This window comes from Zea mays, chromosome 4 (genome assembly GCF_902167145.1).
Source record: "Zea mays cultivar B73 chromosome 4, Zm-B73-REFERENCE-NAM-5.0, whole genome shotgun sequence".
NCBI lineage: Eukaryota > Viridiplantae > Streptophyta > Magnoliopsida > Poales > Poaceae > Zea > Zea mays.
Window position 1 is genome coordinate 209,930,472 of NC_050099.1, and position 24,838 is coordinate 209,955,309.

General features: G+C 40.9%; 1 protein-coding gene across 8 annotated transcripts; it reads left to right on the forward strand.

Annotated features, from left to right (window-relative positions):
* Positions 1–1,448: 1,448 nt before the first annotated feature.
* LOC100276598 (Protein kinase domain containing protein expressed) lies at positions 1,449–13,619 on the forward strand. Of its 8 annotated transcripts, XR_002268598.3 has the most exons (12): positions 1,479–1,692; positions 2,052–2,213; positions 2,306–2,564; positions 4,145–4,376; positions 4,478–4,628; positions 4,729–4,894; positions 5,043–5,203; positions 5,298–5,559; positions 11,889–11,994; positions 12,403–12,631; positions 12,926–13,076; positions 13,192–13,619. XR_002268598.3 is itself a non-coding variant. In XM_008678749.4 (11 exons), exons 2-11 carry the CDS (start codon positions 2,055–2,057, stop codon positions 13,381–13,383), a joined length of 1,962 nt encoding a protein of 653 aa, XP_008676971.1. In that variant the 5' UTR covers positions 1,449–1,703; positions 2,048–2,054; the 3' UTR covers positions 13,384–13,619. The 8 variants fall into 8 exon arrangements, 6 of the variants coding, with proteins under 6 accessions (XP_008676971.1, XP_035822718.1, XP_008676969.1 ...); XM_008678749.4 differs by lacking the exon at positions 11,889–11,994 and having other exon boundaries at positions 1,449–1,703; positions 2,048–2,213; XM_008678747.4 differs by lacking the exon at positions 11,889–11,994 and having other exon boundaries at positions 1,480–1,692.
* The last annotated feature ends 11,219 nt before the right edge of the window (positions 13,620–24,838 follow it).

Below are 24,838 nucleotides of genomic sequence, written 5' to 3' on the forward strand. Positions count from 1 at the left end.
TGCAACATTACAACTCATGCAATAAAAAACAAATACCAACCTCATCGTAATCTACCATATGTCCACAAAAATAGCCCACACTAAGCTCGGAAGGAACTAATCCATACTTAGCTTCAATACCACATTTGCAGAGTACATGATCGGACTTCAAATCTTCCGCCCACTCATTCTTTTTCTTCTCCTTTGCCTATGGCTCAGGCCAATGGGACCTAGGACCATACAACCACTCCCTGAATATACACTTACACTCACCGTATGGCTAGAGGAGAAAAGTTAGTAAATTTGCGCAAACAATAACAAAATTTTGGACATTTGTTATGCACTCACATAATTACTATTGGGACACACGAAGTACTTCGCAGACTCCTCACATATCACAACACGATCTCCGCAATCTCACCGAGATGGAGACTCTAGTCATCTTTCTATGGCTAAGTTCTTCTCATCCGTCATTAGTGGCGGGTTTGGGGGAGGAGGGACCCAAGGCTTAAAACGCTCATGTGTATTCCTTCCACACAACCAGTTAGCTAAAATTAGATATCTAGGGTCAAATTTATCAGGACCGTCGATCCACTAGAAAAAACACCTCAAGTGATCCTACAGGAATGGAACGAAGCATTAATACACATTTAGTAAACATCAATATCACACAAATCATAAGCTATGTATGTTAAAACAACCACAAGAGTAGAAGCAGCGAGCGACCGTGTCTAGATGTTTGGATTGACGTACCCAAGTCGGTCTGCCACAGTCACAATTAGGCACAGGAAAATAAGGAGGAACAGGAGCATCCTTACTAGATGCATCCGGATATAACTCCCGAGGACGACCTCTCTTCTGCCACAACGACTCCTGATACCTGTCTTTCATCTAAGAAACCATTATATATTAACACAACTATAAATAAATAGCAGAAATGATTTTAACTTATAAATACATGTCTTTCACAAACTATCTAACAAACTGTAGTTATCATATGAACCATATATCCTAGGAATCATAACTAATAGCAATATGCGCACCAATCAAAACTAATTAATCGAAACATACAACGCAATAAACGTAACAAACGAATCAGTGAGACAGTATACCTTGGTCTTCAAGATATAATGATCAAATCAAAGTTTTCCAACTCGAATACGAAGATTGGAGTACTTCTCGGCGGTATGGAAGTACATTGAAACTAGGAATTCAAATGGTCGGGCGTAGCTCTCGGCCATGAAACGACCAATTTATAGGATTTCCTAGCTCGGCGCCAAGATCTGTGGCGTCGAGCTAGGAGCCACGTCGGCCTCCGCGTCAGTCTTCGTCGCTAGCGAGACACGTACCTCGGTACCATAGGCCCTGCCGTCGAGTCATTTTACCTCGGTGCCTGGGCCTATTACGTCGAGCAAAGGGTATAAAAATAGAATTAAGTCATCCACCAGAAGTATAAACCTGATTTTTTCGGAAAAAGGATCGAAATAAAAAAAATTCGGGTCAACGGTTCACACGGTCATAATTGGAAGAGTTCGAGTTGCTTGATTGCTTCTGCGGATGCGCTTCCCCCATCCTCACCCAAAACCTACCGGCAAAACCTACAGCCCTTCGTCTCCCACACGCACTCTGCCACTCATCTCTAGGTTGTGTACGATCATCAGCGAGAGGAGCTCCCTCGCTTATTTGTCTCTGAAACAGACATCATTGCTTCAGGTATTCTCCAGGTTGTTGCTGATGCAGAATCTATATTTTTTGGTGCTTGAATTTTTATCTCTTTTTACTAAATTGACATTTCATCTGGATTGCTCTTACCCAATTGCTGCTTTACAAACGACTGAGGAACAATCTGTTTATTGAAAATACGGAGGAGATTCGATACCTTTGTATTATGTAGGCTTAGCATATTTATGTGCTTCCCAAGTCCAAACAATCACGATCATCTGTAATTTTCCCCACAAATTCTTAAATTTTATGAACCCTAAAATTCGTGGATTTGACTTGTTTATAATATTATATTTTGTGCACCCCCACATTAATTATTGTCTCATATAAAGGTGATTTTGTATAGTTAGGGAATGAAGGGAGATTCCAGCAGACAAAATAGCTTAGAGGACAACTCACAAATACTAAGTGCATTTCCAAGGGAACCAAAGCTAGAATTCCTAAAAAACATCACGAAAGACTTCTCAAGTGAACGAGTGATTGGACATGGTGTCTTTGGAGTGGTTTATAAGGTATGATTTCTATCTCATGTTTTAATATCTTTTGAAGTTAACTATAACTGATAAAAGAGCTGAAATCACATACTAACAAGGAACCAAAGCAGGGCATACTTCAGAATGGACAACTGGTTGCTGTGAAGAAGCTTGTGCAAACATCCGGAGTTCATGATAGACGGTTTCAGAATGAGGCAGGCAATCTCCAGTTTCTGGAGCACAGAAATATAGTCAAGTTACTTGGTTCTTGTTACCAAGTAGAAAAGAAATTGGTGGAGAGAAACAACAAACATTTTCTATCAGATGTTCCAGAAAAGTTTCTATGCTATGAATATCTGTCTAATGGAAGCCTTGACAACTATATTTACGGTATGATACACATATGGCTGCATAATTGTTTCCTTCTTTTCGTTTTTTGACTGTCTAAATACAGAATCGTATATGGTCTTGGTCTACAATAGGAAGTAAACATTATGAAGGCTATTATATATATATATATGTATATATATATATACATGTATATATATGTATATATATACTGTTTTTATATATTACACCTGGGTGCATTCAATATAGAGAATGCACCTAGGCCGAACCTACGCGCCAGGTCCGAGCCAACCGCCCCACCCAGGCCGTCTTCGTCCCTCCCGCACGTCTTCGTCCCTCCCGCACGCTCCTGACAGAACCTTTTTACTTCCTCGCCCGCGCCCCTCTTTCTCCGCGAACGGCTCAACCTCTTCACATAAGTTGCAATCACACCAGACCAGCAGTTGCAATTATACCAGACAATAGTTGCAATCATTGTTTTGTTTAACAAATTTTTTAGACATAGTTATATAAAGTTGCAATCACACCAGACCAGCAGTTGCAATTACCAGACAGCAGTTGCAATCATTGTTTGTTTTAACAGATTTTTGGACATAGTTATATAGAGGTTGCAATCACACCAGACTAGCAGTTGCAATTACACCAGACAGCAGTTGCAATCATTATTTTTTAACAGATTTTTGGACATAGTTATATAGAAGTTGCAATCACATCAGATCAGCAGTTGCAATTACAGCAGACAACAGTTGCAATCATTGTTTGTTTAACAGATTTTTGGATATAGTTACATAGAAGTTGCAATCAAACCAGACCAGCCGTTGCAATTACACCAGACCAGCAGTTGCAATCACTATTTGTTTAACAGATTTTGGACATAGTTATATAGAAGTTGCAATCACACCAGACCAGCAGTTGCAATTACACCAGACCAGCAGTTGCAATCATAATTTTTTAACAAAATTTCCCAGAGTTATTCAGTAATTGCAATCACATCAGAGTAACTCAGCAGTTGCATCCACACCACACCAGCAGTTGTAATTACAACACACCAGCAGTTGCAATCATTTTGTTTACATTTTTTAACAGATATTTGGGTAGAATTATACAGCAGTTGCAATCACACCTAATGCGGGGTTGAGCATCGAGGCGATTCAAGGTGCGGCAGCGACGGTGGGGCCATGGATCTAGGGTTAGAGGATCGGAGGAAGGAGGAGTCGGCGGGTCAGGGAGGCGCGCTGACAGAGAGGCGCGCGGCGGCGCGGGACAGGGAGGCGCAAGGCGGCGGCGGGGGCAGGGAGTCTTGGATCTGTGCGCGAGGCGGCGACGGGGGACACGAAGTCTTGGGTCTGTGCATCCACAAACTAAAATGCACCCAGGTGCATTTTAGTGCCGCCGTATATATATATATATATATATATATATATATATATATATATATATATATATATATATATATATATATATATATATATATATATATATATATATATATATACCCAGGAATGGAACAGGGCACATAAAACATTTTGCCATTTTCTGTAACACAGAAGATGCAAAGATATCATTCAGAAGCTCTTTTCTTTTAAGTATTTTAATTCCTTCTTCGTTGTGTTATTCTTCAGATGAATCTTCTGGAATTGATTGGACCATGCGCTTCAAAATAATCTTGGGGATATGCAATGGGTTACATTTTCTGCATGAGGAGCGAAGTGAAGCCATAGTTCATTTGAACCTTAAACCTAGCAACATAATGTTGGGTGACGACATGGTGCCGAAAATTGCAGATTTTGGGCTTTCAAGGTTGTTTGGTGAAGAACAAACCAGAACTCTCACCAAAAACGTTGTGGGATGGATGTAAGCACTTGCTAGTTTCTGTATATTTACATTCTTCAAAGTTGCAGCAGCCAGCAGTATTTTTGTGTGATAAAATATAATTTGATGCTAATGTGGCCCAGAGGATACATTGCCCCGGAATACCATTACAGAGGAGAAATATCAGTTAAGTCAGACATATTCAGTTTGGGTGTTCTTATTCTTGAAATAGTGACAGGACTGAAGAGGGACCTCAATATTCAAGACATTTCTTCTGAGTTACTAATTGACAATGTAAGTAATGATGTAATAATATAAACAATTTAATCTCTATTGGTGATGTTTTGCCACTTTAATTTACAATTTTATTAGATAAATTTTCTAATTCATACAGGTATCTAAAAATTGGACAGAAATGTCGCATATAGAATCAAAGTATCCATCCTTGGAAGAACAACACCTACTACAAGTAAAAAGATGCATTGAACTTGGTTTGAACTGTGTGGAGTCTGATCCAAAGAAAAGGCCTACTGTAGGATCAATAATTGGTAAACTCAAAGGTAAAGGAACTGGTTCATAAAACCATTTATTCATTTGAGGATTTAATCTAGAGGCTTTGTTGAATCATAGTGATAATTCCACTGTGTATACTCCACCTCTAGAGTTAAATATGTGTTCTCTTGTTTAAAATGGAATATGTTGTGGCAGAAATCAGTCATGAAGCTAGCATACACAAATTTATGGAGAAGAAACTGCAACTGATAACTGAATTCCCAAGGGAACCAAAGCTACACTTCATAGAGGTTATCACAGGGGACTTTGCCAATGAACGTGAGATTGGTAAAGGTTCTTTTGGGGTAGTTTATAAGGTATAATTTAATTTCCATCACCATCAATTTGAGAAAAAAATACGGGACATACTATCTGAATATTCCTCTGTTACTAATGATATCAATTAATCAGGGAGTGCTTCAAAATGGAGAAGTGGTTGCGGTCAAAAGGCTTTTGGTAGTTGCAAAAACTAATCTGGATAAGCAATATCTGAATGAAGTATCTAGTCTGATTGATCTCAACCATAGAAATATAGTGAAGCTATTTGGGTATTGTAATGAAATACAACGGAAACTGGTGGAGTCCCATGGAACATATGTTTTTGCAGACACAGAAGAAAGGATACTCTGCTATGAATATTTGCCTAGGGGAAGCCTTGACAAGTATCTTTACGGTATTCTACTCTCTCATTCCCTCTCTGGTTGTAGTGGAATATTGGCCTTCTGTTGTATTGTATGTTGTATCAAACATGCATTTACGCTTAACAGTAGGCTGATTTATGTAACAAGTTGTGGAAACACCAGGAAAAATATTATACTTGTGCTCCATACGTTTAGAATAAAATGTAACTTCAATTAGTTAAATTTTAGCATAAGGTGCGCTCGCTAGATAGTCCATCATTCATAAAGTATAGTGCAATTTAATACTACAACAACAACAAAGCATTTTGGTCCCAAACAAGTTTAGGTAGGTTAGAGTTAAAACCCAACTGAACCTACAAGTCAAGATTCAGACACATAGATAATTGTTTTTCATGTACTTCTATTCATGGCTAAATCTTTAGGTGTATTATATCCTTTCAAGTCTCCTTTTACTGTCCTTGTTTCTCATGTCAACTTTAGTCTCTCTTCCTCTATTCTCACTAATATCACACCTTAGGATTCCATTACGTAGTAGCATCTCTGGAGGCCTCCGTTGGACATGTCTAAACCATCTCAACTAACGTTGGATAAGATTTTCTCTAATTGGTGCTACCCCTAGCCTATCACATATATCATCATTTTAGACTTGTTCCCTTCTTGTATGACCACAATTCCAACGGAACATAGGTATTTCTGCAACACACATCTACTGAACATGTTGTCTTTTTATTGACCAACATTTCATACCATATAACATAGCAGATCTAATCATTGTCCTATAAAACTTATCTTTTAGCTTATTTGGTACCTTTTTGTCATATAGAAAGTCAGATGCTTGACGCCACTTCATCCACCTTGCTTTGATTTTATGGCTAACATCTTCATCAATATCTCCGTCTCTCTGTAGCATTAATCCAAAATACTTAATGTGTTTTTCGTAGTCACTACTTAACATTCCGAGCTAACATCTCCTTCCTAGTTTCTTATTTATCCTGCTCGACTTTTATCAACTAGCACTATATCATCTGCGGAAAGTATACACTAAGTGATATCCCCTTGTATGTCTTTAAAGATTTCAATATATCTTGAGTATGGATCACCAAGGGAAAAAAGGTAAGAGCTCAAATTATCTTTGATATAGTGTTATTTTAATCGGGCATCCATCTGTGTCTCCATTGTTAAGGCCCATTAGGCCCAGGCCTACTGGCTATATATATTACCTACAGTCCTTAGGGACTAATAATCTATTATCAATCCCAAGGTTAGTAACATGGTATAGAGCAGGTTACGAAACCCTATTTTTTTGCCGCCGTCGCGACTGTTTCCCGCCCAGCCGCCGTCGCGGCTGTCCTCCCACCCAGCCGCCGTCACGGTTCTTCCTCTTCCTCGTCTAGCCGCCGCCGTCACGGATCCGGCCGCCCCTGCGCTCCTGTCCGCCGCCGAGGCCCTGCGCTCCTGTCCGCCGCCGAGGCTGCTCTGCTCCGACGCGACGTTGCGGATCTGCCGCACGCTCCTGCGCTCCTCTGCCGCGCGCTCCTCCGCCGTGTGTTCCTGTGCGCGAGGAGCTGCTCTGCCGCGCGCAAGGAACTGTGTGCGCTCCTCTGCCGCGCGGCGCCTCGGATCGCGGATCCGCCGTGCGCTCCTCTGCCGCGCGCGAGGACTCCTGTGCGCTCCTCTGCCGCGCGCGAGGAGCTGCTCGCCTCTGTGCTTCTGCGCGCGAGGCACAGCGTGCTCCCCTGTTCTTCCGCAGTGCGTTCCTGCTGTCCCTGTGCCCTGCACAGATCTGCTCTGCTTCTCCAACAACAGGGACGCCGTCTGCCTGCTGTGCTCTGCACCAACGCGGTCATCTTGCCTAGATCTGTTTCGGCGACGTGGTTCTCTCCGATCAGTCAAGAAATCGCCTGCCACTTGTGCTGATCTGCTTGGAGTCAGTCTACCCACCAGAAATTTTGGTACTCTCTGACTGTTTTCTTGCTCTTCAATATGTCGACCAATGCTATTGTTGTCAATATTGTGCTTGATGGTCAGAATTATCCCGAATGGGCCTTCTGTGTTCAGACTGCATTAAGAGGTCATGGTTTACTATTTCATTTGACTGAAGATTCACCAGTCCTAGCAGCCGATAGAAGCAATGCTGCTGCAATCAAGACTTGGCAGATCAATGATGGCAAGGTAATGGCTGCTATGGTCAATAGCACTAAACCAACTATGATTATGAGTCTGTCTAAATTCACCACTGCTAAGGCTATCTGGTCACATCTGAAGGATCGGTTTGTTCAGGACAGCGGTGCTCTTTTACATACCCTTATGCAACAAACTCATGTCATTGAGCAACATGATATGTCCATTGATGAATACTATTCAGCCTTTGATCGTCTTATGAGTGCATTGACCTCCATGGTGCCTACTTGTACCACTGTGCCTTGTCCAGCCCACAAGTTCATTGAGAAGTTCTTTACCTACAAATTTGTTATGGGAGTTCGACCTGAATTTGATTCCCTTCGTGCAAGGCTGCTTCACAGTTCGGATACTCTCACCATGGCTCAGGCATTGTCCGAATTGCTTGCTGAAGAGACTCGTCTAAAGTCTATGTCATCTATTACTGGTCTGAGTTCTCACAGTGTGTTGGCTGCTGCTCAGAGGTCTAAAAACAACTCCTTTCAGCCTTGTGAACACTACAAAAAAAAGACCACTCATCGGTCTGAGAACTGCTTTGCCAAGTTTCCAGAGAAGCTGGCTGATTTTCGTGTTCGTCGTGCTACTCGTGGTCGTGGTACAGGACCATCTCCTAGAGGCTCAGTTGCGGTTGCTGCTACTTCATCTGCTGGTGCTTTGTCATCATCCTGGGTTCTTGATTCTGGAGCTTCTTTTCATGTGACATCCGATCAGTCACGGCTGGCGTCTACTACACCTGTCACCGAGGGCACTTCTGTTCAGACTGCTGATGGTACATTATGTCATGTCACCCACAAGGGTTCTCTTTCTGATCCAACTTTTACTGTCCCAAATATATTTTGTGTACCTCAGTTATCCATGGATCTACTATCAGTTGGTCAAATTACCGATCATAATTGTTTTGTTGGATTTGATGACTCATCTTGTTTTGTACAGGATCGCAAAACAGGGGATGTGATTGGGACTGACCGTCGCCGTAAATCTTCACCTCGCCTCTACATCTTGGACACTTTGCGTCTTCCTTCATCTCCTACCACTACACCTCATGTGCTTGCCGCTTCGGGACCCACGACGTCATTCGCCCAGTGGCATCATCGTCTGGGTCACTTATGTGGATCCCGTCTGTCTACTCTAATAAAGTCAGGATGTTTAGGCTCTACTCATGTTGAGTCTAGTTTTCATTGTAAAGGTTGTCATCTTGGAAAACAAATACAACTTCCATATTTTACTAGTAATTCCCATTCTGCTAAACCTTTTGATCTAATTCACTCTGATGTTTGGGGTCCAGCTCCGTTTGTTTCTAAAGGTGGTCATAAATATTATGTCATTTTTATTGATGATCATTCTCGTTATACTTGGATTTACTTCATGAAACGCCGCTCGGAATTGCCTTCTATTTACAAGTTCTTTACTCGCATGGTTCACACCCAGTTTTCTGCTACTATTAAAATTTTTCGTTCAGATTCTGGTGGTGAATTCCTATCTGATAATTTTCGCCAGATATTGACCATAGAGGGTACTCTAGCTCAACTTTCTTGTCCTGGTGCTCATACCCAAAATGGTGTTGCTGAACGCAAACACCGTCATATTATTGAGAGTGCTCGTACTCTTTTGATATCTTCTTTTGTACCTTCACACTTTTGGAGTGAAGCCGTTTCCACTGCCGTGTATCTCATTAATAGACAACCTTCATCTAAACTTTCTGGTAAATCACCGGGTGAAGTTCTTTTTGGGACTTCTCCACGATATGATCATCTTCGTGTGTTTGGATGTATATGTTATGTCTTGTTACCACCACGTGAGCGGACTAAATTGACTGCTCAATCTGTAGAGTGCGTATTCCTTGGATACAATCCTGAACACAAAGGTTATCATTGTTATGATCCATCTACTCGTCGTATTCGGATTTCTAGAGATGTAAGTTTCAATGAAACTCGCCCCTTCTTTCACAACCAGTCTACTCACTCAACCTATTATCCCACAGAATCCACTTCTTTCATGTGTCTTCCTTCCATTCCTGCATCTGAACCATCATCTTCTACATCCACAACTGATGTTCTCATTCCCATAACACCACCTTCCACCTCCACGTCATCCACCTCTTACTCTTCCAAACCACCTATCATCCAAACCTACATTCGTCGTTCCCGTTCTATTCCTACGGCTGGTCCTGATACTGATCCTGTACCTGATTCTTGTACTAACAATATCGAGTGTAATGATGTTTTTAATCAGGGATACCGTCTTCGTGACCGTTGTACCATTGAACCTCCAGATCGCTATGGTTTTCCACGGGCTGGTGTGGCAATTGTTGAACCCACTACATATCAGGAAGCTTCTGGGATTCTTGAGTGGCAGCTAGCTATGATTGATGAATTGGCTGCTCTTGAAAGCACTGGTACTTGGGATATTGTTCCTTTACCCTCGCATGCTGTTCCTATCACATGTAAATGGGTCTTCAAAGTTAAGACAAAATCAGATGGTTCCATTGAGAGGTATAAAGCTCGTCTTGTGGCCCGTGGTTTTCAACAGACTCAAGGACTTGATTATGATGAGACTTTTGCACCTATTGTGCATATGACTACTGTTCGAACCTTGATTGCAGTTGCAACCTCATCTTCTTGGACTATATCCCAGATGGATGTCAAGAATGCTTTTCTTAATGGCGATCTACAAGAAGAAGTTTATATGCATCCTCCTCCAGGGGTTGATACTCCCTCAGGGCATGTTTGTCGTCTTCGTCGCGCATTGTATGGGCTGAAACAAGCTACTCGTGCTTGGTTTGAGCGATTCATCTCTGTCATCACAGCTGCTGGTTTTTCTTCTAGTGAACATGATCCTGCATTGTTTGTTCATGTATCTCCACAAGGTCGTACCTTACTACTATTATATGTGGATGATATGCTGATTACAGGTGACAACTCAGAACATATTTCTCATGTCAAGCAACATCTTAGTAAGGAATTTCAGATGTCTGATTTGGGACCGCTTAGCTATTTCTTGAGCATTGAAGTTCAGCAGACTCAAAAAGGCTTTTATCTGTCTCAGTCGAAATATATACAAGATCTTCTTGATCGCTCTGGACTTACTGATACACGCACTGTTGCAACACCGATGGATATTCATTTAAAACTTCGTCCGAAGGATGGGACCCCACTAGCAGATCCAACTCGGTATCGTCATATTGTGGGTAGTCTTGTTTATCTCACCATCACCAGACCTGATATTGCTCATGCTGTTCATATGTTGAGCCAATTTGTATCAACACCTACTTCAGTTCATTATGGTCATTTGCTTCGTGTGCTTCGATATTTACGTGGGACAAGATCCAGATGTTTACTCTATGCTTCAGATAGCCCACTTCAGCTTCATGCGTATTCAGATGCCACTTGGGCAAGTGATCCTGTTGACCGTTGTTCTACTATGGGTTACTGTATTTTCCTTGGGTCATCTCCCATTGCATGGAAATCCAAGAAGCAAGCAGCCATATCTCGTTCTAGTGCTGAAGCCGAACTTCGGGCACTTGCTACTACCACTGCTGAAATTATTTGGTTGCGCTGGCTCTTGGCTGATCTTGGTGTCTCTTGTGACACTTATACACCTCTGTTATGTGATAACTTGAGCGCTATACAGATTGCTCATGATCCAGTGAAGCATGAACTTACTAAACACATAGGTGTTGATGCATCCTTTACTCGATCACATTGTCAGCAGAAGACTATTGATCTTCAATATGTGCCCTCAGAATATCAATTGGCAGATTTCTTCACCAAAGCACAAACAAGAGCACAACATCAGTTTCACTTGATCAAACTCAAAGCTTCAGATCCTCCATTTCCACCTTGAGTTTGAGGAGGGGTGTTAAGGCCCATTAGGCCCAGGCCTACTAGCTATATATATTACCTACAGTCCTTAGGGACTAATCATCTATTATCAATCCCAAGGTTAGTAACATCCATCACTTGTTCAAACACTAGTCACAACATTGTTGTACATGTCTTTAATAAGTCTAACGTACTTTGTCGGGACTTTATGTTGTCTAAAGCCCATCACATATCATTCCTTGATATTTTGCTATAATCCTTCTCCAAGTCAATGGAAACTATGTGTAGATCCTTATTTTGTTCTCTATACTCCTCTACCACTTGTCTTCTTAAGAAAAGGGCTTCTATGGTTGTCCTTTCAGACATGAAACCAAATTGGTTCAAAGAGATGCACATTATTCCTCTCAGACAATGCTCAATACCTCTCTCTCATAGTTTACTAGTATGGCTCATCAACTTAATTCTCAGGTAATTTATATAACTTTGAATATCTCTTATTCTTGTAGATCGATACCGATATACTTATCTACTTGTTAGATATCTTGTTCGACCGGAAGATATGATTGAACAACTTGGCTAGCTATACTATAACTATGTCCTTGGGGTATCTTCATAGCTCAATACTCAATTAAAATACCATCAAGGCACATCGCCTTACCCATTTCATCTTAAGATTTCTTAGAGGTATATTTCCATATTACATCTTAAAAATTCTTAAAGATTTCAATATATCTTGAGTATGGATCCAAAACTTATAGTAGTAAGTCTGCATTCAAAGTGTTTTAGTTTGCTAGTACTAATGCAAAATTATGAGTGCAACAAAAAAACACAACTTTCTCGAGTTTTTGACTCACTGTTTTATGTATCTGTACACAGGTGCATCTCATGAGCTTAACTGGAATATCAGCTTCAAAATAATACAAGGAATTTGTCATGGTTTACAGTTCTTACATGAATCGCAAAGACCCATAATTCACATGGATCTCAAACCTGGCAATATATTGTTGGATGATAACTTAATGCCCAAAATTGCCGATTTTGGTTTATCAAGGCTCTTTGGCGAAGAGCAAACACGTGCACTCACTTCAAATGTTGTGGGATCAAGGTAAGCTTGATGAAAATTGTCGAAAATTTTATGTCGGTTCACGATCAAATGGGGTGGCGTTTGGTTCGCAAAATGTAACGTAAATGGTAATGATAACGATTCACACTCGAATACTGGCGGTAACAAATTTGAATAAGACGATATCCATTTATAGTGTGGTATCGATTACGGTTAGATTTAAACAAATATGATTTAACGTTATCGTTTACCCATTCCGTTACCAATATGTGAACCAAACAACACTTGGATTAGACTGCCTGTACTGCTTCTAACATTGACTTTAATGTGACGCAGAGGGTACATGGCTCCAGAATATTACTACAGAGGTGAAGTCTCAACCAAATCAGATATATACAGTCTGGGCATCCTTATAATCGAGATAGTAACAGGGTTAAAAGTCGATTCTAACACTGTAGACTTATCGTCTAAGAACCTTATCGACAATGTAAGACAACATATTTTGTTTTTTTATCCTTGAGAATGTTGTTCTTACAAAGAGGCATTGGATCGTACTTTGAATGGTGTAATTGATGCCCTTTAATGATACTTTGCAATTACAGGTACAAAGGATTTGGACAAAAATGCCGCAGATAGCTTCTAAGTACCCGACGTTGGAAGCAAGCAACCTCCAACAAGTTAAAAGATGCATTGATGCTGGGTTAAATTGTGTGAGCGAAAAACCAAGAGAAAGGCCATCCGCAGGGGAAATTATCAAGCAGCTTAACGGAAGCAGCTTTCCATCTCGCAACTAGATGCTTAGGGCCTTTGGTCTTTTTCTAGTTTCTGACCACTAAAAGCTGATGCGGACCGTCAATCGCCTTGGCTTTTCAATCACCTTTTATGAGAATCGTTTCAGTAAAAACCATCTAAAATTAACATAAACACATAACCGATTAAGTCGTCACAATAGTAGGAATATGTCACTTTCTAGATTATGAACTCTTTGGACCACTTCATTTTCTTCCATACGTGATCTCTACGATACTTAGATTCTCTTCACAACCAGATTCTTTCTGCAGCCAGATTCTCAAAAAAGCTGGTCAGAAAAAAATGAACCAAATAGGCCTTAGATCTTGATCTAAATCAAATTCTTAGGGCAAATTTTGTAACCCTATTTTTCTAATAGATTTCTATTTTACTAAGGCTTCGTTTGTTTCGTTGGAATTGAATTCCATTCTAATGATCATAATTTAGACACAAACTAATTGAATTAAAATATTTGTATATGTAATATATTTGTATAGTATCTTAAATCATATGAGAGATAGTTATATACTACACTTATGCTATAGAGATGAAAGAATATACTATATGTTGTACATTAGAAAAGTATCATGTAAATTTATAAAATCAATTTCCATCTTTCACCCCATAAATTTGAGATAGACTTATATATAGACTTTGAAAAATTGTGGAATGTTACATTCTAAAAAAGTAGCATACTCCATTAGTTAGATTCCAATTACTCAAAATGAAGGAAACAAACAAAACTTAAGGGAAATTAGTTCATTTTTTCTTGGAAAATAAGAATGAGTTGCTAAAGTAGCCCTTAGGAGGCAATAGTGGAGGGGACCAAAAAGGAAAGTGAATGACCTAATCAGGCAAATAGTGGAGGGGAGCAAAAATAAAAGTGAAGGACCTAATCAGGCAACTAGAGGAGGTAAATAGGAGTCAATAAAAATTCTTTATGTTCAGTCAATCATGATTTGCTTCTCAATGGTACACCTAAACTTTAAAAAATTCAAAAGACACAAAAGAGATGAGTAAACGCCAACTCATAAGAGATGATTAAAGGTCAACCCATGGCTAGATGTTCTATGTGATGACCGAATAACACAACAAAGCGCTCAAAATTGTTGAAAATGTGTTTGCGAGAAAAACCTTCTGTAATAAAAAAATAAGCATTTATCTTCAATGGAGATGAAGAGAATTCTCAAATAAAAAAACATATTAATCAACTAGTGATTGTATGTTTTAAAAAAAGTTCCTAGAGCATACGCGAGCCTAATGAAATAAATTTACCTCACTTTTCAATAGAGTGTTGCTCGCTCAAGCTATTTTTAGCAATCTGAATTAATGTTCCAAAATGTAAAATCAGTCTAAACCGACTTTGAGTGAGTTAAAATTTTGCACGCACCAATATAAGACATTGTAAAAGGTATCCACAAATTTTGATCTTAAAAAGATTTAAACTTCGTAGTTAGATCGAAAAATATGAATTCGAATCAGAGTTCTCTTAAAATGACTAAAGGATTAGAAATTCGTGTTGCACCTAGATCAGTTCATACCACTTGGTGGCAATAGTTTTCAATAATATAACAGGGGTACCTAGACTGACTTCTAAAAGATGAAGACGTTATATGTGGGTCTATGGTATCCCCTGAGAGCGCAAGGACTTAGACATCATGGCCAGAAGGAAACTTAATGTTAGGAGGATTCTAGAAGGATAAACATGATAAAGATCTTATCATATTAGAAGTTATGATCATAAAATTAACCAATACGGAAATACCCTAGCAGATAAGGAAGAAATACATGTAATGATAGAGTTAAAGTCCCTATTAGTTCAGGGTAGACTCAGTTACAATCCTAATATCATAACTGGCCCGGATACTTGGAGATATAACGAGTCGGAAATGATATCGTCAGTACGAAGATGATCAGTTGATCAAAACTTTATCCCGTTTCATAATTAATCTAGTTATTACAACTATAATACGATGTGGGTAGATATTTGAAATTCAAATTTTAAATACAATATTTTCTAGAAACGATATTGTCTTTACAGAAACGATACGATTAAAAGGCACCGATTACGGGATTTTCGACTATGGTTTTCATCCCTATGGATACTCAACCTGTAAGCCACCACCCCTCAGACTATAAAAGGAGGTCTAGGGGAGGCTCATGAGAGTGGATCATCAGATCATGTTGATCACCTGTTTTGATTCCTAATGAGAACCAAAGCAAGGAAACACAATTAGAGGTAGAGAACTTCATCCTTTCATTCCGCTCACAAGATAAGGATAAAGGAATAAGGCCATCAATAAAAGTATTCAAGAAATAAAATAAGTGTATATGAGAGAAGTTTATCAAAACTTTGACTCCTTTATTATCCTTTCCTGGTTACAAATAATACAGATGCCCCTTCGTGTATCGAGACAATAATTCAAATGTAGTTAGAATCATAGCTTCATAGGCAAGGCAATCCAGTTCTCCCCCAGAGAAAATGGTGTCTGTATGCATGGGATTGTACCTCTATTTATAATGGCGGGCCATAGTACAACTTCGTATAAAATTACAAATATGTCCTTGGGTTCTGTACAGATAAAATACAAAACCTTCTAAGCATATCAAAGTCTTTTCCTTCATTATATGCGTTGTCCGTGAAGGAAATGATGATGCCTAAGAAGGAGGTGAATTAGGACTTTTAAAAACTATTCTCTAAACTAGGCCACAATTAAATCCCTAGAGCAAAACCTATGCAAATAAATAAATCTCTAATGTGCAAACTGGGTTTTGTCTATGTGTTGCTATCTCTACCACAAAACCTAAGTTTAATCCTAAATAATCTGACTAGAAAGGAGAGGTTGAAACTTAAGCACTTAATGTAAATGCGGAAGGTAAAGAGCTAATAGAGAAAGCAAACTCTCATGGATGACGTTGGTATTTTTATCGAGGTATCCAGAACCATGCAAGATCCTGACTAATCCTTGTTGGTGCCCCTACACAAAGGGTAGTCCATGCAAGGGCCAAGCACCTCGGTCAAGTAACTTTATAGAGAGCTGTGGGCCTTCTCCACGCGCAAGTGGTGCTCCGCTTCTGGCTCCTCCCGGACGCTCCCCGCCGTCTCCACTATCGAGCTTCCGATCGTAACGTCACAGGCCTCGTTCCCTCTGGTACACGGTGGAGGCCGTGACACAAACTCGGTTATCACGGTCTCGCAAGACTCTCGCCCCACTCAATACAATTACAATGGCTCACGCAAGAGCTGATGGGTTGTGTGGTTTTTTCTAAACTCACCCAACTAACTAGGATTCACCTAGAGCAAGCAAATAAGCGGTCTAACAAATCTAAGCACTTGGCAAAGCACCTACGCTAATTACCGAGTGATTCTATTAAGCACTTAGGTGTATGAGCACTTGGAAATGTCTACAACATGTGTTGTTATAAGAAAACTCTGCCAATGACAGACAATCATCCTATTTTGCGGGAACTCCAGGACACATGCCCGTAGCATATCTTCAAGTATATGATTTACTCTCTCAGTTTGTCCACTTGTTTGAGGATGATAAGACGAACTGTGGAGCAACTTAGTACCCAAGGACTTGTGCAACTCCTCCCAGAACTTGGATACAAATTGCGGTCCCCGGTCCGACACTATTGTTTTTGGAATTCCATGCAAACTGAGAATATGAGCAATATATATCTGGGCATAGGTAATGACCGGATAATATGTCTTGACCGATAGAAAATGGGCTATCTTTGTAAGCCGATCAATTATGAACCATACAGAGTCAAAACCTTTAGCTGTCCTGGGTAATCCCACAATGAAGTCCATACTAATATCCTCCCATTTCCAAGTTGGGATGGGCAAGGATTGTAATGGTCCAACGGTCTTCATATGTACTACCTTGACACGTATACAGGTGTCACATCTTGCCACATAGCGTGCAATTTCAATCTTGATTTTTGTCCACCAATAGTGTTGTTTTAAATCTTGATACATCTTAGTACTTCTCGGATGAATGGAATATCGACTAAGATGGGCTTCGTCCAGAATTTGTTGGCGGACTTCAGCATCTTTTGGCACAACTATGCGATCTTTAAACCAGATTATTCCTTGGTCATCCTTTCTGAAGCAATTTGCTTTGCCGACTTCCATTTTCTCATGAATGCACTTCATACCCTTGTCGGTTCTTTGGGCATCAATAATTCTCTGCAGAAGAACTGACTCAAGCTTCAACTATGTCAAAGCTCCATGTTGTATCATACCTAGGTTCAACTTTTCCATTTCTTGAAACAGGGTCGTGTCAGGGGTCTTTACTGTAAGACAATGACAGGAAACTTTGTGACTCAATGCATCTGCCACCACATTGGCTTTTCCTGGGTGATAATGGATTTCCATGTCATAATCTTTAATTAGCTCAAGCCATCTTCTCTGCCTCATGTTCAGTTCTGACTGGGTAAAGATATATTTTAGACTTTTGTGATCTGTATATAGATGACAAGTACACATCAACGTACTCAGCAAATGTCCTGTTTGGCTAAAGTGAACTAGCTGTATGTGGGGTGAAGCTTAGAGTGATTGCTTTGATTTTAGTTGGCTAGGTAATTATTACTAGTAGAGAGTCAGGTTTTAGCATTAACCCCAAGTTATTAACCCAAAAGTACTCCTTCCAAACGAAAAGAATACCAGAATCCATAATCATAATCATCAACATTAAAACCATAATTATCCTCATCATCATCTATAATCATAGTATCTCTAATAAAAAGAGTTCCCAAGGCCGCTCATATCCATGAGCATGGCTAATATATCAGTTTCATAACACTCTGCAGAGGTTGCACACTTTACCCACGAGCCATGGTTCCCTCTCTAGCCTAGGCTTACAAGACCCTTGTTCACTCCCGAGGTGAATGGCCAGGGATTCACTACGAAGCCTTTACAAAGATTCCCTGAAATGTGGCCGCTCATTAGGTTTCTTAAATGTACCGCACTCCTCCCCAAGGGGCAAACCACCCTCGGTAGAGCGAGCCACATACACCGAGCCCCATTGATGGCACGACGGCGAAGCAAACCACACCTCAGTTCCTCTAATTAATTATCTAAGGGTGTCCCATTCCACCCTCATGGTTGTACTGTTTTCCCAGGTGGTCATCCAATGAACCAGTCCTTACGGAGAGTGTCACACCCGGTTTTAAGGGGCAAAACCGAATGCATAGCATATGTGTGCCATGATCTATTTCCACACATATGTTGATGTCACAAGTGTAATATATCAAAAGAACAATGCATAAAAGCGTAAATAAAGATTTTGTTAACATATTACACTTTGAGTAGACGTAATGTCTTAACCTTTATTCATCAAAGTACAACGAAACATGGACATCCTTCCACGGGAAGATGACCAAGGGTATCACTAGACTAGCATCCATGGAGTTCAGCATCATATCTTCATCTGCAAACTTCTGATAAAAAATTAAGCAAGGGTGAGCTCACTTATGGTCGGGGCTCAGCAAGTGGGGAAAAATGCAAGCTAACAAGGTAAGGCTAAAGTTTAATGCGGTTAGCATTTTAGTTGGTCAACATTTTATTATCAACACCTGATTACTAGGTATAAGTATATACCAAACCCAATTAATCATAATTCATAATCATCATAAGCTCATAACCACTTGAACCATAAAGGATCATGATTTATTTTCATCTTCAAGTTCAATTATCATGTGAGGGTCCAGGCTGCTCTTAACCGTGAGCACGACTGATATATCAGTTTTACACTATGCAGAGGTGGTACAGCTTTACCCACAAGCCGTGTATCCCCTCTAGCCTGGGTCGGCCAAACCCATAAACACTTCCAAGGTGAATGGCTAGGTGAAAGGTAAATAGGGTTAACCTTTTCCTATAATTAAATTTGGTGGTTGATCGTCAACACAAACACATGGACTAACTAGTTTGTCTAGAATACATGTATTACAGGTGCATAAGGTTCAACACAAACCAATAAAATATTCAAGTTAGGGACCCAACTCAAAAGGAGCAAAAGGACCTTGAGTGTGCTGTGGACTGGCACACCAGACTGTCCGGTATGCCACCGGACAGTGTCCGGTGCACCAGGACCGTACAGGGGTCAATCAGCCACTCTCGGGAAAACGCAGGCGCGCTCAGATATAATTCACCAGACTGTCCGGTGTGCCACCGGACTGTCTGGTGAGTCAGCGGGCAACGACTATCTGCGCGCAACGGTCGACTGCAAAAGTACCTGCCACATGAACAGTGCCGCGACAGAAGTCAGAGGGCACCAGACTGTCCGATGTGGCACCGGACTGTCCGGTGCCGCAAGAGGACAAAGCTCCAACAGTCAACTTCGCTTCGAACCCTAACCGTTGGGTGACGTGGCAGCGCACCGGACAGCGCACAGTACCTGTCCGGTGGCGCACCGGACTGTCCGGTGCGCCCATCGCCAGCAGCCTTCCCAACAGCTACCTTGGTGGTTGGGGGCTATAAATACCCCCCAACCACCACAACTTCAAGCATCCAAGTTTTCTGAAGATCACATTCAATACAAGAGCTCTAGCATTCACTCCAAGACACAATACAAAAGATCAAATCCCCTCCGAGCCCCAAATTCATTCCAAACACTTAGTGGCTTGTGAGAGAGAGATGTTTGTGTTCATTTGAGTTCTTGTCACTTGGATTGCCTTTCTTCTTTTCCCATTCTTATTCTCAAGTGCTTTGTAAGCGAGTCAAGAGACACCAAGTGTGTGGTGGTCCTTGCGGGGTCTTAGTGACCTGTGAGATTAAGGAAGAAGGCTCACTCGGTCTAAGTGACCATTTGAGAGAGGGAAAGGGTTGAAATAGACCCAGTCTTTGTGACCTCCTCAACGGGGACTAGGTTCTTTGGAACCGAACCTTGGTAAAACAAATCACTATGTTCACTCGCCTTATTTCTTGATTGATTTGTTTTCCCTCTCTTTCTGACTTCAATTTAATTCTAACGCTAATCCCCGACCTTAGTGCGTGTTTAAAGTTATAAATTTCAGGTTTCACCTATTCACCCTCCTCTAGGTGACTTTCAATTGGTATCAGAGCCCGGTGCTTCATTAGAGTCTAACAACTCGAAGTGATGTCGGGAGATCACGCCAAGAGGGAGATCGTGACCAGCGACAAGCCCACAAGCTTGGGGAGGACTGTCTCAAGGGAGTCCGGCAACAAACATAAGGAGGAATCCTCTTCCTCCATCAAGTCACATCGGAAAGGTGACAAGAAGAAGAAGATGAAAAAGGTCGTCTACTACGGGACCGACTCTTCGTCACCCTCCACATCAAGTTCTGAGTCATCCGTCGCTTCTAAGCGCCATGAGCGCAAGAAGTATAGTAAGATGCCTCTTCGCTATCCCCGTGTTTCAAAGCGCGCTCCATTACTTTCTGTTCCCCTAGGCAAACCACCATATTTTGATGGTGAAGATTATTGTATGTGGAGTGATAAAATGAGGCATCATCTAACCTCACTCCATGAAAGCATATGGGACATAGTTGAATTTGGAGCGCAGGTACCACAAGTGGGGGACAAGGATTACGACTCGGACAAGGCCGCCCAAATTAGGCACTTTAACTCCCAAGCCACGTCTATACTCCTCGCCTCCTTGTGTCGAGAGGAGTATAACAAGGTGCAAGGGTTAAACAACGCCAAAGTAATTTGGGACGTCCTCAAGACCGCGCACGAAGGGGATGAGGTGACCAAGATCACCAAGCGCGAGACGGTCGAGGGAGAACTCGGTCGATTCGTCCTCAACAAAGGGGAAGAGCCGCAAGCAATGTACAACCGGCTCAAGATGATGGTCAACCAAGTGTGCAACCTCGAGAGCACAAAATGGGATGACCATGAAATGGTCAAGGTTATTCTAAGATCCCTTGTTTTTCGCAATCCTACTCAAGTGCAATTAATTTGTGGGGATCCTAGATATAAACTAATGTCTCCCGAGGAAGTCATTGGCAAGTTTGTGAGCTTTGAACTTATGATCAAAGACTCCAAACATATTGTCAACTTGGAGCAAGGCGCCACCTCCACACCCGAGGTGCAACCGTCGCAATCAAAGCGATGGAAGAGAAGAAAGAGGAGTCTACATCAAGTAGGCTTCCAATCGACGCCTCCAAGCTTGACAACAAGGAGATGGCGCTCATCATAAAGAGCTTCCGCCAAATCCTCAAACAAAGCAGGGGGAAAACTACAAATCCCACTCTAAGAAGGTGTGCTACGGATGTGGTAAGTCCGGTCACTTTATTGCTAAATGTTCAATTTCTAGTGAAAGTGACAGGGATGAAGACAAGAAGGGGAAGAAGAAGGAGAAGAAGAGGTACTACAAGAAGAAGGGCGGCGATGCCCACATATGTTGGAAATGGGACTCCGACGAGAGCTCCACCGACACCTCCTCCGATGAGGACGTCGCCAACATCGTCGTCAACAAGGGCCTCCTCTTCCCCAACGTCGGCCACAAGTGTCTCATGGCTAAAGACAGCAAGAAGAAGAAGGTACACTCTAGAGCCACTCCCAAATATACAACATCTAGTGATGAGGGTAGCTCTAGTGATAGTGAAGATAATTTAATGTCTCTCTTTGCCAACCTTAGCATGTACCAAAAGAAAAAATTAAATGAATTAATTGAAGCAATTAATGAGAAGGATGAACTCTTGGATAGCCAATAGGACTTCCTAATTAAAGAAAACAAAAAATTTGTTAAATTGAAAAATGCTTATGCTCAGGAAGTAGAGAAATGTGAAAATTTATCTAAGGAGCTTAGCATTTGTCATGATTCAATTTCTAGTCTTAGAAATAAAAATGCTAGTTTAGTTTCTAAGATTGAAAAATTGAATGTTTGCAATGATTCTATTTCCTGTCTTAGAGATGAGAATGCTAGATTAAAATCTAAGATAGAAGAACTAAATACTTGCAAACCTTCTACATCTACTGTTGAACATATTTTCATTTGCACTAAATGTAGAGATATTAATGTAGAAGCTATTGATGATCACCTTGCTATGATTAAACAACAAAATGATCACATAGCTAAATTAACTACTAAAATTAATGAGTATGAACTTGAAAATGAAAAGTTTAAATTTGCTAGAAGCATGCTTTATAATGGGAGACGCCCTGACATTAAGGATGGCATTGGTTTCTAACAGGGGAGCAATGTCAAGCTTAATGCCCCTAAAAGATTGTCTAATTTTGTTAAGGGCAAGGCTCCCATGGTTCAGGATAACGAGGGTTACATTTTATATCCTGCAAACTATCCTGAACATAAGATTAGGAAGATTCATGCTAAGAAACTCATAATGTTTCTCACCATGCATTCATGTATAAAAATGGGGCTTCTAGCTCTAGGCATACCACACATGTTAAAATGCCTAGAAAGAAAATTCCTGCTGATTCAAATGAGCATAATGTTTCATTTAAGACATTTGATCCATCTTATGTTTTAAGTAACAAATCAGGCAAAATAGTATCCAAATATGTTGGGGGCAAACACAAGAGTCCTAAGACTTGTGTTTGGGTACCCAAGGTGCTTGTTTCTAACATCAAAGGACCCAAGACTGCTTGGGTACCTAAGAACAAGGCCTAAAATTGTTTTGTAGGTTTATGCATCCGGTGGTTCAAGTTGGATAATCGATAGCGGGTGCACAAACCACATGACAGGGGAGAAGAGAATGTTCTCCTCCTATGAGAAAAATGAAGATTCCCAACGAGCTATCACATTCGGGGATGGAAATCAAGGTTTGGTCAAAGGTTTGGATAAAGTTGCTATATCACCTGACCATTCTATTTCCAATGTTTTTCTTGTAGATTCTTTAGACTACAATTTGCTTTCTGTTTCTCAATTATGCAAAATAGGCTACAACTGTCTTTTTACAGATATAGGTGTTACTATCTTTAGAAGAAGTGATGATTCAATAGCATTTAAGGGAGTGTCAGAGGGTCAGCTATATTTAGTTGATTTTAATGAGAACAAAGCTGAACTTAACACTTGCTTAATTGCTAAAACTAATATGGGTTGGCTCTGGCATCACCGACTGGCCCATGTTGGAATGAAGAATCTTCACAAGCTTCTAAAGGGAGAACACATTTTAGGACTAACAAATGTTCATTTTGAGAAAGACAGGGTTTGTAGCGCATGCCAAGCAGGAAAGCAAGTTGGAGTCTATCATTCACACAAAAAAATAATGACGACAGACAGGCCACTCGAGCTGCTCCACATGGACCTATTCGGCCCTATCGCTTACATAAGCATCGGCGGGAGTAAGTACTATCTTGTTATTGTGATGATTATTATCGCTTCACTTGGGTATTCTTTTTGCAGGAAAATCACAAACCCAAGAGACCTTAAAAGGATTCTTAAGACGGGCTCAAAATGAGTTCGGATTGAGGATAAAAAAGATAAGAAGCGATAATGGGACGGAGTTCAAGAATTCTCAAATTGAAGGATTTCTTGAGGATGAGGGCATCAAGGATGAGTTCTCTTCTACCTACACACCACAACAAAATGGTGTAGTGGAGAGGAAGAATATGTGGCGGAACCGCCCGAATTATTCCAACTTAAGTGCCTAAGTCCAACCTTAAAGGCTAGATCACACTTAAATGGGAATAAAACGCTAGTCCCTCGGATCTAGTCCGACGGGGCCACTAACAGGATCAAGTACCACGTACTCACTCGATGGTGAGGCACAGAGCAAATACAATAAAGCATAAAACCACTATTAAGGAGTATTAAATTTATTGCAACATAATCAGAGTGTTAACGAAAACAGTGATCATTGTTCGAAATGCAGCGGAATAAAACTAACAATAAATAAACGGAGAGATGGTGAAGCCTGTCCCATCACTCCTCATGCTCCTCCTCTGCTGAGGTAGGGTCCCACTCGACAGTCCAACCCGGTGGCAAGATGGACGGCCAAGTCACTCCAGCAACCATGTCCTCCAGAGAACCTGTAAAAATTATGCCATAAGCAAGGCTGAGTATACTAATACTCAGCTAGACTTACCCGGTGTGACGAGTCTACTCCTCTACCTCTAGACATGCAGCTGTTTGGCTGAGGGGTTTGGTTTGCCAAAATCACTAGCTGAGTCTAAAATCAAATTTTAGCTTTTCAAGTTTTAGTGTTACCCTTTTAAGACTAAAGGTGTACCTATCTAATCATACATGGTATCAAACATTTAGCAATCAACATCTTTTGCCAAGTTAACACTTTCTCACTTGTTACTCAATGTAGCAGCATGGATCAAGCAGTCTCATTAGCTGCGAGAAGCAGACGATTCGAATCGAGTTTCAACCTTGCAAGGTAAACCTAAACACACGACGTGGCGAGGCACTCCGTCCCCACACACATCAACCGTCCCCATCGATTCCCTGGCAACAGATCAGGGCTCACCGCCTTGGCGTACAATGCCTCACTGACCCCGACTGCCGTCGTGCAGTGACCACACTT